The 16,132-nt window shown below is 40.2% G+C and overlaps 1 protein-coding gene across 1 annotated transcript in view; it reads left to right on the plus strand.

The window, feature by feature from the left end:
• The window catches only part of ablim1b (actin binding LIM protein 1b), a 254,903-nt gene that overhangs the window by 104,780 nt on the left and 133,991 nt on the right, over nucleotides 1-16,132 (plus strand). Inside the window, exon 5 of the mRNA XM_072557362.1 lies at nucleotides 15,525-15,651. Coding sequence (XP_072413463.1) covers nucleotides 15,525-15,651 — 127 coding nt within the window. The remainder of the gene's footprint in view (nucleotides 1-15,524; nucleotides 15,652-16,132) is intronic.

Genomic DNA, 16,132 nt, shown 5'->3' on the forward strand with positions numbered 1-16,132 from the left:
CTCAAATAATTAGGTCTATTCTACGTGAAGTAAATGCAGGGATCTTTTTTCAGAGTAGTGGCTGATTGCCAAACAAACAAATGGAACATAGAGTGTGCGATTGAAATTCCAGCCCCTGAAGAGAAACTGCTTTAAAATAGAAAGTTCATGACATGTGGGTTAGGGGGGACAATGCTAGGCATGCAGTGAGTTGTGAGAAATGTTTAATGGGAATGTTGTCCCATAGCTATCCCAATGTTCACAAATCGCACAAGCTGTCGTGGGACAGTCTGTTTCCTCAGGCAAGAGCAATTTCTTAAGTACATCAAACATTTCCAGTTTCAACTGCAAATGTGACCAGTACAGGGGCTTTATGGTATGGACTGTGTGCAGTGGTAAATTTAATGTGCCTTTAAGCAGCTCATGCGATGGTTGACTTGACACCAGAAAGTTATTCTACAAATGAAAAACAAATTTAGTTGACTGCATCACCGCCATCCATCCATAAAAGAGAAGAAAGTAACACTGCTACCAAGCATGTATAATTCATGAAAATTAATATTTTATGTGTGTATAGATGTATTCAAACTTATTAATCATTTTCATAGAGAATACTATACACTGAACAAAGACAAGCCTTTTCTAATGTTTCTGCTGTTTATTAATTTAATAGCAGTGAATAAAGATTATTTTGTTAATCTGTACAATATTTGATAAAAAAAAGTTAATCTTTACATGAATGGGGTAAAATCTCACATTGTTAGATTATTTTAATGACAGCTAGGATTGAATTAGAATTTTGTGACATACTAAGTGGCCTATGTGATTACAAGAATGGAAAATCTTACTCAGAAATGACATGAGATGAATGAGTTACTATCTAGCTTTAACATACTGGAAATCAGTTCAGCATCTTGCAAGTTATAATGTTGAATATCTTCTTTGGCCATTGATCATTTTGTGTACCTCTCCAAATCTTGTGGACTTCTTCTCATAAGACCAATCACTACAGATTGTTGGCTTGGTCTCTCTTATTCTCTGGTCTTCTCTATGTGCTTCTTTTACCATGCTTTCTTCCAAAACATTTGCTCTCCATTTTCCCCTGTGTACGATCTGCTGTGGTTTTCCCTCTTTTACCTTCACATTGCCCTTGTATCCTTGCTCTTCTACTTTGGGCTTGTTCCTTCCTATATTTGCTCAATTATTCATGTGTTCTGTTCCTAAGAAAATGGCAACACCTTCTGTATGCTGGTGTACTCCACCAGTGAAGACCAGTCAACACAGCAGCTAGGCAGCAGGCACAATGCCAGAAACAACAATTTACAAGAACAGAAATTGCTGGAGAAACTCAACAGGTATGGCAACATCTGTGGAGAAAAAGCAGAAATAACATTTGGGGTTCAGTGACTCTTTTCCAGTTCTGTTCAGTGACCTTTCTCCATTTCTAAAGAAGGGTCATTGGACTAGAAACATTAACTCTGCTTTCTCTACACAGCTGCTGCCAGACCTGCTGAGTTTCTCCAGCAATTTTTGTTTTAGTTTCACATCTTCAATGTCTGCAGTTCTTTGTTGTATATTAACCTACATCAACACTTGATAGCTTCATGTGTGGCACGTTAAAACCTACCTCTCAAGAAATGATTTCTTCAGCCATCAGTATTGGTGTGCCATATCACACCCCATCTGAACTGGATTGATTGCTCCATGTCTCCTGTAGATGTTGGCTGCCCATGATAACAATGATGATGTGCTTATCAATGCTTGATTCTCTGCTTTCCCTTTCTTTGCACTGTGCTTTGACTTCTCTGTCCCCAGTTTCTTGCCCTGTGGTTTGTTATCACTCTGTCTGATTCCCTTGGCTGAGTTCATGCTGATTCTATGAGCTGCACTTTTCCAATGAACTATTATTGTGTTTTTTGCCAGATTTCATCTGATAGCTTTTAAGATCGTGGAGACACTTGCTGTCTTTGAAATTCAGCTTTTCTGGTTTATACATTATTGCCTGTGAAAATGCCTTAAAAACAGATATGGAAGCGTTTTCAATGCCATCCTTAGTCGTGGTATGATATTGTCACCTTACTAACTAGACCAGCAACTAAAACCTGAATTTAAAAGAATTAATTCTCATGATATAAGAGACGTTTTGTAGATACTGTCACAGCAACAAATTATGCACAACAAGCTTTTCTTGTCAATTTGAGGAACTGTGCTGCTTCTGAATTTGCCTTTTTATTGTCCAGTGATTGTTGGATGTTTTCAGAAAATGTTTTAAAATCCAGTGCTGCAAATGGAACATAAATCCTACCAGTTTCCCCCAGCACTGCATGGCATTTAATTCTCATTTAATATTTATATTGACATCAATCTGGCAGTACTGCAGATACTTCTAAGAGCTAGTACATGTTTACAGAATGTACTATTTGAAGCAAAATTTAATCTTTTATCATTTCTTTTTCTGATGGGCGTTTTCATTTATGATACGTCTTTGACTGGTCTACATTCTGACATGATGCTTTATCTAAACTGTAATGAATCCTTGTCACTGCTCAGAAGTGCTCATCGCTTGTATAAGAATCTACTGTGGAAGAAATTCTCATTGATCTTCCACATTTAGTTTAATTAACTGTAGTAATGATCACTTTGAAAATCTACAGAATAACCTTTGTCTTCCAAGTGAATTAATCTAAATGTTTCTTTATAAAAACAGTTGATTCCATTTTGATCTGCATGGGCAAATCAAAGGATCTCCAACTATCCCACTTGACCACTGCTGATTCTGATTTCTTACAATGCTCGTCTCGCAGCCAATACTGGATGAACTAAATATTGGGAAGACCAAAATTATTGTCTTAGTCTTCACATGAACTCCAATGTCTTGATATTATCTTCATCCTTCCCCTGATCACTGTCTGTGGTTGCATCAAACAGATGGTTACCTTGGCCTCCTGTTAATCTGTCTGACACAATGAGGATTCCTTTCTGTTCCATCATATAACAAAATATGATAGGTCGCGGTGGTAAGAAGAGGAGAATTAAAATTTGCTTGGGCAAAATCATCAGTGGCGAATCAACAGTTTGCTGTGAACTCTTTCCCCATTCTCATTTCTATTTAAATGAGGCAGAATATTGAATGAGCTGCCAATTTTACTGCTGTTCTGTTCTGCAATCCTCGCTCGGATTGTTGTATCCTGTAGTGCATGTCTGCCATCTAGTGTTTGATTTTCAGAACCAGCTGTAAAGTGAATATGATGCAGAAAAACACTAACTAAAAGTGAACAGTATATGTCAAGTGGAACTGATTATTTTGGAAAGATTGCTGAATTCTGCTGTTTGGCCAATGGGATCCTGCCATTTACAGAAACCGAAAGAAAGGTCTAATGTGCAAAAGCAACATACTGCAGATATTGGGGATCTAAAATGCTGGAGATCTCCATAGGTCTGATAGCATCTGTCGAAAGTGAAATGATGTTTAAAATTCAGGTCATTCCACTCTATTTGCTAAAGGAGGGCAGCTGGGAGACCTGCTCTGAACATCCTCCTATGCCACCTGGCATCAGTCTGTGACTGCCTGCAATCTGCGGTGACTCTTGACCTTTGTTTCTTGTCACTTCTGAGCCATGTGGTATTTTCCATTTATTTTACTCTTTGCTACAGAGAGTATGCAGTTACATGGTGAAGTTATTAATCACCAGGTCCCTTGTGATCCCATTCTCAGCTGTGGTGAGTGAATCAACTTCTCCCAGAACTCTCCTTAGTCACGAATCAAGTCCACCTTCTGTTTATTATAATTAATGTTACAATAACCTTTTAGCGATTGCCATCCCACGTGGAAACATTTCACTCAGTCAACTTTCTCACTAAACACTGAACCATTCCATAAAGCAAGGCGTACAAATTCAACCCAAGTTTCTCTTTCTGAGCCTCACTGGGTGTTCTGATTCTCAGACAATGTCTTTATCCTCCACAAGAGCAGTCAGCCTAATCCCGAGACCTGTTCAGTCTCCCTGAAAACATCATAGGATTCCAAACTAATAACATCTTTTGGGAAACACGTTGTTTGTTATATTAAACATTGTCTATGTTTGCAATGGAAATCTGAACATAGAAAGCTGCTGTTGGACCCTTTAATATTGAAGACAGCCACCAAAGTATTTCTTACTGATCTGCTTGCTCTAACTAAATGAACCAAACTGCTCCACTGATAAAGCTGGGTGTGGGTTTGATCTCTGCATTGGCAGACTTCGGTTTTACAATACTGGGTTACAGCTGTTGGTTGAAAAAAGGGGATACACCTTGTTGATGAAACATCCTTGTGATATAACACTGTGTGAAAGAAACATATGTGAAAATCAAAGAAAACAGGAAATGTTTTCCTGTAAATGATCACCTTTGGAAAACTCCTGAATTGGTATTCCATCATGAGGCAGATCCTTACTGATCAGGATAGTGACCGAGCTGACTTTTCCCAGAATCCTCCTCAACCACTGCTCACTGCTGCCCTCTTTTGGGAATATTTTGCTTTGAAAATTGTACTTCGGTAATCATTGCCTCGATATATTCTGCGAGACTGTTTGAATGAGGGTGATGGTGTAATATAGGTCACTTCCCATTCAGTACATATACCTTGGTACCATTTACCAGTCTACAGTTGTTTGTTATCTGAGTTTTTGCTCTGAGTAAACTGAAATTACTGGTCGTTGATGGTGATGTTTATACTCTTGTGCTGCTAAGTCAAGCAGTTGGAAATTTGAAAAAAAAGTCTATTGTATGAATATTTACCGTTCATTGTGAATGTGTCCGTTGCAGATTTTATCCAAGGAATGGATGGAACATCATGCGAATGTAAACCACTATCTCCACTACTGGGGTTTGTATATTTGACATGTCTCGTCCATTCACAAATCATTGAACGTCCTGATTCGTTCTTGGACAGTACACAGACTCACATTTCAGCTGTCTTGTACATTCAACACCTGTGTATCCCTGGTGTAAGACGTACATGGTATCTTGGCATAATGCTTTCAGTATTAGCACATATTTCCCTTTGAAAATGACTTACCAATGATATGCCAGGTTCATTTCTTATGACAAAATGAATGAATGCTCTCAGGCACTTCCTTGATACTGTCAGACCATTCCTGGATGGTAGTCTTTTCCATCTCTTGTAGTTGCTTATCCTTGGGAGTTGACAATTGCGTACGTGTAATTGATCTGATTGAGTTATTTCCCTAATAATCAATGAAACAGCTTCAGTTAATCATGAAAGGAGTCAAGTTGACAGATATATGGGACAATAAAGTAGAGCAGTTTTAAACCAGGACCCTTTAATTCCAAGCTCAGGGAAAGTGAGAGGTTTCAGGAAAACTCAACAATAATTTCAGTTTGTGCATCCAAGAGACAGCCAAATCAGATTAAACTGGGCTGAACCTTAACTTTTTATTTGAATTAATTTGTGGGTAAATGGAACCGAAAAAATTCAAAAACAACAAAAGGAGAAGCCTAGAGACACCACAGAAAGTTTCACAAAAATAGGGATGATAAGGTTGGAAGGACAGAGAGCAGTTAGGGCAAATTGCAATGCAGAATGGAACAATAGTTTGGGGTTTTTTTTTAAACATTGGAGACAATCCTCCCTCAATATCAACATCATCTCACCCAGTGTTATGGTGAGGATTAGTCTATAGTCCAAGGTTTCAGCAAGAGTTGAGGATTCTCATCACCTGCAATCTGATGCCATATTCATCGAGTCACTGTCAAAGAGGACAGTGTGATTCCCAGAGTGGCTGGTTGTAAAACGACCTGCTGTCCCCAGGGTGAAGTCAGCAGCTTTGTTCAGGTGCTTGGTTCCAAATAACTGCACCATCACGGTCTGCACTAGAGACACACTCCTACCCAAACACTCAGAACTGTCAACAGGGACTCCCTGAGGCTCAGAGGTGGCTTTGACCCTACTCTATGGAAACCTCTGGCCTAGCAACTGTTGCTATGTGTTAGGGCAACAAGCAGTTCCAATTAACACCTGCACCAACAATAAACCCCTCACTACGAAAGACATAATGTACATGGGAATTGTGAATTTCCAGTGGAATACAAAGATTGAAGACTGCATGTGGACCCTTTTAAAAAGCCTGGACTCAAAATGGATGGGATGATTGCTCAAAGGAAGTCCCATTTCCTGTTCTAAATAAATTCTGCAAATATTTAACTTTGCAGAAGATTTCCATTCAAAAACTGTGTAAAAAGGTTTAAAGCCTCCTCATTCCTCCTTTCTGTCAGCCTTTACCTTTTTATTTACCCTTTCTGATTTACCTGATTCCCTCTGCTGGTTTTGGGAGGGGCCAATGTTTGTCTGAGTGTGATCTGAGTAGAGCTGTGCCTGACGTACTTCAGTTGGCTTCGTGCATAATTTTGAACCAAGATTGCTGATGGTTTAGATTACTTTCTGTTCAAAATTTCCCTTTGGACATCTGTTTTGTCCTTCTTTTGTACCCTGGTTCCAGCACAATTTCCTCCTTGGGGTCAAGGATGTGGAATTAGATGAATAGGGAGCTCAAGGAAATACTTTGGGATCGGACAAATTCAGTTTTGCTGATTGTTAATTTTCAAGCTTTGACCAAGTTGTCAAATTGCCTTAAAGCCATTTAAATCCCTGTACTTATACAAGTGATCATCAATGCCCAGACTCATTTTATTGGACTTACAAAACGATGACTCCCTCACTGGTTACTGCCCTCTCTGCCTTGTCACCTTTGAAGTATTTTACCCTATTTTTGAGTCTTTGTTGCTCTTCTCTTTCCATTTGCAGAGTTCATCTGCTTTTCTGCCAGTTCTCATGCTATTCCATGATCTGACTGGCTGATAGGAGAATATTAGGCTGGAATTCTGTAAGTCAGTTTTAGGTTTGAACAGCTTTCTTGCTGTGTGAATGCACTTACATTGAAAATGTAGCTTGTGTGTTTTGCAGAAAAAATTAAAAACTGAACAATGACACTTGTGCTCTAGAACTACCTGGGCCTCTGGCCAAACAATTCCAGAAAAGCCTCACGCTGATATCTGTCTGACAAAGTGGAAAATTGACCTGGTGTATTCTATACCCAAAAAAAAGGCCAACTCTAATGCAGTCAATTACTGCTCTGTCAGTCTAGCCTCCATTGTCAGCAAAGTTATGGAAGAGATTTTTTCAATAGTGCTGTCAAGAGGCACTTATTCAACAATAACAAAAACAGAAATTGCTGGAAAAGCTCAGCAGGTTTGGCAACATCTGGGGAAAGAAATCAGAGTTAACATTTCAGAACAGAGGAGAGGTCACTCAACCCAAAACTTTAACTCTGATTTCTTTCCACAGATGCTGCCAGACCTGCTGAGTTTTTCCAGCAATTTCTGTTTTTGTTTCTGATTTACTGCATCCGTGGTTCTTTCGGATTTTACTTATTCAGCAGTAACTGCTCACGGACACTCAGTTTGGATATTGCGAGGCCCTCTCAGCTCCTGACCTTATTATAGCCTTGGTCCTAACATGAACAAAAATGTTGAACTCAAAGGGAAAGTGAAGATGATTGCCCTTGACATCAAGGCAATAATGACAGGATGCAGCATCAAGGAGCCCTATTGCAAAACTGGAGTCAGTGGAAACCAGAGCAGAAATTGCTGGAGAAACTCAGCAGGTCCAGCAGCATCCATGGAGAGAAACATTTCAAGTCCAGTGAGCCTTCAGAACTGCAACTCCCCCTACAAGCTGCACACTATCTTGACATGGTAGTATGCTGCTGATTCCTCACTGTCACTGGGTCAAAATCCTGGAATTCTCTCCCTTTTAGCATTGCGGGTGTCACTTGTAAGAGACTGCATCTTTTTACTTGTGTCTGAAAATGTACTGAAAATCAGGAAAATGGACAGTGCTTTTAAAAGGGGATAATACAAGAAGTTGTTTGCAATTTTGGAAAAATAATTACACAAAGTAGTGCCTTGGGAACAATTTAACTTCTATGGACTTTATGTCGAGACAAATTGGCTCCCAATGGGTATGTTTAGGGCAGTTTTACCCAGAGACTGTCTTTCATTAACTTTTTAGTTGGCACCGGTTGTCGTGGGTTCTGGAGAGCTCAGCGTAGTAACAAACGTCCAGTTGTATTGCAGTTTAAGACAAACTCTGAGGGTACTTGTGATGCTGGGAATAGGGGATTGATTTACAGTGTACTACTCCAGTGGATTGTGACACTGTACACACTGTGGTTCACTGTGAGGAAAGGCATCAAAAGCTGGTCTAGCTAGCAACACCCACAATCTGCAAATTCATTTTTAAAAAATCCTGCCTATTGCCCAGTGTGCTCTCTGTACAAGGGTGCATCCTCAGCTGGCAATGCTTGGTGCTACAAAACAATTACCTGTTTATACTGATTTTAGTGTGACATCAAAAGCTTTAGGATCAGTCTGCACTCGACCAGTCCTCACCTCTTGCAATTGGAGAATGTGTTTAGGACACATCTGGTCTAAGGTGGCAGCAGAGAGATTGAATGGGTACAATTTAGATCATTTGATGTAGGTTGCTGGTTACGGCAGAAACTAAATTAGCACATCCAATATAGGAATCAATCACTGGCATTTTCAGAATTATTTCTTGTCAATTTAGTTTATGCTTGTGACCTTTTGAATTCTAATCCACAACACTGCCTTAATTGTCAAACTAAGCTGTCTTGGTTTCTGAGGCACAACATTCTGTGAACAAAGTCTTGTGGAACTTCAGAAAGGTTTTTTTTAGATTAGATTACTTACAGTGTGGAAACAGGCCTTTCAGCCCAACAAGTCCACACCGCCCCGCCGAAGCGTAACCCACCCATACCCCTACATCTACATCTACCCCTTACCTCACACTTGGGGCAATTTAGCATGGCCAATTCACCTGACCTGCACATCTTTGGACTGTGGGAGGAAACCGGAGCACCCGGAGGAAACCCACGCAGACACGGGGAGAACGTGCAAACTCCACACAGTCAGTCGCCTGAGGCGGGAAATGAACCCGGGTCTCCGGCGCTGTGAGGCAGCAGTGCTAACCACTGTGCCACCGTGCTGCACTTTGCTCCAATTTTTTTTTCCGCTGCTTTCTCAAGGACAGAATTTGTAAAGTCTCTTGCTGGGCAGTTTTGCAGGCTGCCTATAAAATTACACCTCCCTGATCTTTCCACCACAGCCCTGTCTGAGCCTGATCGGTCCACAATTCTATGAAGGAATGGATGCAACTCTATAGGGGGGGCAGGATGAGGGTGGACAGACCAGGCCTGTGATGGCTTACTCATTCTAACCTCAGCTGAGGCCCTTAAAGGGCTGCTTTCCATTTTGAGGCTGGTGCAAGGAGGTGGGAGAAAAGCCCCTGCTCGAACTTGAGACAGAAAAGTGAGTGCTGACAAGATCTATTTCCCAATTGGGGCAACCAGGAATCTGCCGCGTTCAGGGGTTCCCTCCTCATTACCGCTCACTGAAGACTCTCTGCATGCTTGTACCTCAAACCCCATCCTTTGCTCCACTGACCACGCTGTAATTAAAAGAACACCCCCTCCAATATCTACCTTCCAGATAGAACTTGGCTGTTCTTCACTGGGATTGGATGTAGTCCCAGCATTGCCTATTGTTCCGGATGGTGTTCCTGGTTGAATGTCAATGCATTGACTGCATTGAATCCATGGCTGATATACTAATGTTGCAATTCATTGAAGCAGTTGAAGCCAGTCATGCCTGTGGCAACATGCATAGAATTTTTTAAAAAGTGAATAAAAAGTCTTCACTGTTTTTCCAAATAATGTATCATCATAATCATAACTATTGATTCATAGGCTAATTAATCAAAGGTCTTTACATTGCAGGGATAATCTTGAAGCCGAACGTTACAGGGGACTGAACAATATGGGCTATGGTGCAAAAATTTAACAGAATCATGTGAGATGTCCTGTGAGGCCTCTTGAAATTGGGAGTAATTCGCTGCATCTTTTAACTAAGTTCCATGTGTAGAGATATGATTCTCACTAGGCAGTGGAAGTTACCTAGTACTGGGGATTGTTGTTTTTAATGACCTTATTAACTGTACATCTCCCCTTACTAGTATGGAGATTTCTTTCATACCAACTGGTGCAAGCAAACTTAATGCTGAGATTTCTCAACGTGGAGGGTCAGAGAAGGTACTGCTGACTTTGGCTGCTTAAAGGGGCTCCATATTGGAGAGTGGACTCCATGGATACCACCAACATGTATCCGCATCCCACATTACAGGACACTTCTGCACTTCAGAGCTGCAGCTCATGGTGCAACCACAGCTATCATTGTTACGCTATAGCAAGGATACTGCAATTATAGACACATATCCAGTTCTAAAGAAGATTAACTCTACTTTTTCTCCACAGATGCTGCCAGATCTGCTGAGTTTCTCCAGAAATTTCTTTTTCCATACCTAGCTCCTGAACAGAACTGGACCAGACTGCTTCTCTCATCTGTTTGCTTGGTGTCAATGTGCTCACTCACTATGTGCCTACCTGCTGTATACAGTATCCCTGCCTTGTATTGGCTTCTATTGCCTTTTTGTGTCTGGGAGAAAGTGAGGACTGCAGGTGCTGGAGAGTCAGAGTTGAAAAGTATGGCTTTGGAAAAGCAGAGCAGGTCAGGCAGCATCTGAAGAGTAGGAAAGTCGACTTTTGTGTTTTGCCTGTCAGTCAGCAATATCCGGCTCATATTACTGCTGTACTGATGTGCCATTTCACACAGGTATAAAGGCAGAAAATTTGTCAGTGGTCCTCAGTCAAGTCAAGAGGGGAAGTCTACATTCAGTGATTGTTGCACAGAAATCACCACCCCAAAATTGGATCTTGTGACCCCATTTGGGGTCCTGACCCCCCACTTTGGGAAGCCCTGATTTATTAAATCTTGATTTGTGCTTTCCTTTTTTGTGCTGCATTCACAGATGCTAGGATGGTGATCAAAGCCAAGTGATGTTAAAGGATCTCACAAGATGTATATGGGATTCAGATATTTGCTAACTTAAAATAATACAAATGTCTATTTGACGGATACCATTAAAATTCCATATCAATGATTCAGAAAGCTATTTCCTAAATTATCCTGCACTTTAATGTATATAGTGTGTTTGTCAATTAAGTTGAATCCTACATCAAAGCACTTAAACTGATAAAGCAGTAACTGTCACTCAAAATTCAATTGACTGCATTTTTAATGACACACTATTCTGCCAAAAATGGCAAATGGCAAAAGGCAAACAAAAAGACATTATTTAAAATTAAGTTAGTTCAAACATTACTCACATGGATGTAAATCAGACTATTTGTTTCAATATTTTTCACCTGCATTTAGTATAGTCTTTATTTATTCTCTTTAAGCATTTCTCTCTGATGTAGCCCCTCTTTCAGAACCCAGAATGATTTAGGGAGTCTCTTGCTTATCACGTCAACTCACAAATCCACTCCATGGCATTGTGTATTGGTAAATTACTACGCAGCTCTGAGGTTTGGGTCAAAAAATCTTTACACTTTTTCTTCCAATTTTCTCCATGAGTCTTTCCTCACTAAATCACTTAGAGACAATTATCCCTGGGTAAGTGATTGAACCATATGATGGGAAGTGAAGCTGTTTAATTAGCAGAGTATTGAAAGGAAAATGTTTATAATCAAAGAAGAAAGGAACAAATTGTAAAAGTACAATTTGGTGGCTTCTAATGAATGAGATAAATGCTTTCTGTTTTACCAGAGCTAGAATGGGGTTTCAGTATTTGCTGAACTCAACTTCTTGGCTCATTTTTTAAATTATCCAGCTTTTCATCAGTTTGGCAAGACAATGCACAAATGAACCTATTACTGCTCAAAATAAATACAGACTAATCCAATCTAAACATGACATTTAATTTATACGTATTTCATACTGCCCACTTGAGATGAATTATAATCTTGGAGCTATGTTTGTTGGAATGTACATTTTTTTTAAAAATCTGTATTTTTATAAAGCCATTTGTGTAGCAATGCCAGGGACAGGGTCTCTAATCTTCAAAGGAAGCTAATTCTTTCATTCTTCAGAGGTTTGAAATCTGATATCTGTCTCTGATATCTGCTATTCAGCTCTGCTGCTTACTCCAAAAAGCCACACTGCTGAGATTTGAATACATTCCATCCTCAAAGGTAGACTCACATATACAGATGCCTCCAAACACCTATATGTTTGCTCTTGCATACATGTTCATGCATACAATTATTCATACAACAAATGTGGTAAAAACAATTTTAATATAAATTTATATATTGTGATTGTTTTAAAACACATTATAACAGCTCTACTAAGATGACTGCTATAATCGCGTGTCCTGACTTCGAATGACCTACCAGAAACTCTTCAGAATGTTTGGCTGCTAACTCTAGTTTGGAGATTTGTAAAAACAAGGACATTGTTAAACTAGTATCCCGCTTGTGTTTTTGTACTTGTTAGTAACGGAATGATCTCTTTATCCTTTCCAATTCCATCTCTCCTTGTATGTTTGTAGGTATGCCTGTATAGACAATAGACAATAGGTGTAGGAGTAGGCCATTCTGCCCTTCGGGCCTGCACCACCATTCAATATGATCATGGCTGATCATCCTCAATCAGTATCCTGTTCCTGCCTTATCTCCATAACCCTTGATTCCACAATCCTTGAGAGCTCTATCCAACTCTTTCTTAAATGAGGTAAAAACAATGACTGCAGATGCTGGAAGCCAGATTCTGGATTAGTGGTGCTGGAAGAGCACAGCAGTTCAGGCAGCATCCAAGGAGCAGCGAAATCAACGTTTATGATGAAGGGCTTTTGCCCGAAATGTTGATTTCGCTGCTCCTTGGATGCTGCCTGAACTGCTGTGCTCTTCCAGCACCACTAATCCAGAATCTTTCTTAAATGAATCCAGAAACTAGGCCTCCACTGCCCTCTGGGGCAGAGCATTCCACACACCACCATTCTCTGGGTGAAGAAGTTTCTCCTCATCTCTGTCCTAAATGGTCTATCCCTTATTTTTAAGCTGTGTCCTCTGGTTCGGCACTCACCCATCAGCGGAAACATGTTTCCTGCTGCCAGAGTGTCCAATCCTTTAATAATCTTATATGTCTCAATCAGATCCCTTCTCAGTCTTCTAAACTCAAGGGTATAACAAGCCCAGTCGCTCCAGTCTTTCAGCGTAAGGTAATCCCACCATTCCAGGAATTGACCTCGTGAACCTACGCTGCACTCCCTCAATAGCCAGAATGTCTTTCCTCAAATTTGGAGACCAGAACTGCACACAGTACCCCACAGGGCCCTGTACAGCTGCAGAAGAACCTCTTTGCTTCTATACTCAATCCTTCTTGTTATGAAGGCCAGCATGCTATTAGCCTTCTTCACTACCTGCTGTACCTGCATGCTTACCTTCATTGACTGGTGTACAAGAACACCCAGATCTCTCTGTACTGCCCCTTTACCTAACTTGACTCCATTTAGGTAGTAATCTGCCTTCCTGTTCTTGCCACCAAAGTGGATAACCATACATCTATCCACATTAAACTGCATCTGCCATGCATCTGACCACTCACCTTACTTGTCCAGGTCACCCTGTAATCTCCTAACATCTTCCTAACATCTGCCACCCAGCTTAGTATCATCAGCAAATTTGCTAATGTTATTACTAATACCATCTTCTATATCATTAATATATATTGTAAAAAGCTGCGGTCCCAGGACTGATCCCTGCGGTACCCCACTGGTCACTGCCTGCCATTCGGAAATGGAGCCGTTTATCACTACTCTTTGTTTCCTATCAGCCAACCAACTTTCAATCCAAGTTAGTACTTTGTCCCCAATACCATGCGCCCTAACTTTGCTCACTGACCTCCTATGTGGGACTTTATCAAAAGCTTTCTGAAAGTCCAGGTACACTACATCTATTGGATCTTCCTTGTCCATCTTCATATTGCAAAGTATTGCCGCATAGCTATGAATGTGTGAAATAAACCTTAATTCTGGGTTATCTTTACTAGTCTTACGGAAGGCCTTACAATTCCAGAGTTGTGAAGCAGTGGAGGTTGGGAAATATGCTCCCACTATTTAAACAAAATGAAAAAAAATCAATCTGATTGAGTAAAAATAGGGAGAGATATTTGTTTTAATATGCAAAATCTGTCAGTAACACTAATATTGGTGTTGATAGATTGGCTCTTACATTTAATTTACGGCATTTCCCAGAATATTAGCTGATTTCCTGATTAATATTCTGGCAATAATACCACTTTCATCACCTCCCCCTTGTTATGGAGATTGAAATAGGCAGTCATAGGGAGACCATGAATGCTAGGTCAGAATCTCATCACAGGATTAAAGATAACACAGAATAGTCCTCGCCAGGAAAAGATGGAGTCTGTTGCTCTGGAATGGAGTTTGGAGCGGGGACCAAAAACAGTGGCTGCAGACTTCCAAATATTTAATTGGAGGAAATTACTACTTATTCTGTAGTGGATGTTGCAAAAGCAATTTCAAAATTGACAAACAGTGGCGAAGTTTAGAGAAGTGATGGTGGGATAGAACTGTATATCGTGTATGGCCATGTGAACACTAATGCTATGCCTTTGCATGATGTCACCAGAGAGTAGCACGTAGATGAGAAATGCTGGAGGACAAGGATTAACCCCTGGGGAAAAACAGAGGTACTGATGTGGGTGCAGGCAGAGAAACCATTGCAAGTGGCTTTCTGGTTACCATTAGGTCAATAAAAATTGGAACTAGGAGAGCAGCTGGACAACAATGGAAATACATTGCTGGGGTTCATGTGATCACTCAGTGCAAACAGGCATGTCAAGGGAAAGGTGACCTTTGTCATAGTAACACAAAACAATCATTTGGGACTTTGATAAGGGTTGTTTTGGAATTGTGGCAGGAGGAACAACAAAAGTTTGTTTTTCAAAATCACTGACACACACCTCGACATGAAGAAGGGACATTCACATCTTTCGCAGAGTGATGAGGTCATGGCTAGTATGTTTCTATCACAAATGTGCAAAGCTGGAACATTTTAACTAGGTAATTATTGCACTTGCTGTGGCAGGAGGAGAAACCTGTTGGAGAGGAAAGGCAGATTGGAGATAGAACGTAGCTAACTCAATCATTGTGTGCAGGTATTCAAGCAGTTCACACTGTTGAAACATTTTTGAGATTCTCAGTTTGTGTAATCACTATTTAATCGGTTGCTGTGGCCTGAAATGTGCAGGCAATTGTACAGTTACGTGTTCCAAATAGTGTCGTTCAGGCTGGTCCCACATTCCTGTATGTACTGTGATTATATTTTAAAATAAATAGTTAACCCTGCGTAAAAATAATGCTCATAAATTATGAACTGTTAGGCATTGATATAGGGACTGTTCCCATTCTTTAGCATTGAGGTGATTTATACAGGAACTTTGATGCTTAACTAAGATGATTTAATATGTGGTCGAGACATCTGCATAAAAATCATACTTGAACCATTTAAATTGACTTCTCACAAAATCCCTTTTTTTTTCAGATTGTGCGGGCTGTGGCAGAGACATTAAAAATGGACAAGCTCTACTGGCTCTTGAGAGACAGTGGCACCTGGGTTGTTTCAAGTGTAAGGCCTGTGGGAACGTTCTTACTGGGGAGTACATCAGCAAGTGAGTGATAACTCTGTTGTGTTGAGATGCTATCCAAAGACTATGTTTCTTTATTTTCAGCTTTGTTGGCTTCTAACTTGAACAGTTTTATTCTGGAAGTGAAAGGGGAACTAGTATTGGAGATGTTGTTGTAAGGTTAAAAATAAAAATGAATATTGCAGTATTACAAGCTCTCCTAGTAAATCACTTGACACAACAAAGGCATTAATTTCCTAGAAAATGTAGTATTTAAATTGGAGCAAGACAATAGGCATAATTTAGCAACACAAATTGATGTTTCAAAATAACTGACACACAGTTCTTCACGATAAAAAACATTTACCCTAAATATGTCGAACACAGAGTGGTGAGGCCACACCTAGTGTATTTCAACACAAATGTGTTAAGCTGGAAAATTTTAACCAGGCAATGGTTGCAATTTTTATTGTATAGATTAGATTACTTACAGTGTGGAAACAGGCCCTTCGCCCAACAAGTCTAC

The sequence above is a fragment of the Chiloscyllium punctatum genome, chromosome 38 (assembly GCF_047496795.1).
Source record: "Chiloscyllium punctatum isolate Juve2018m chromosome 38, sChiPun1.3, whole genome shotgun sequence".
In the NCBI taxonomy this organism is placed as follows: Eukaryota; Metazoa; Chordata; class Chondrichthyes; order Orectolobiformes; family Hemiscylliidae; genus Chiloscyllium; species Chiloscyllium punctatum.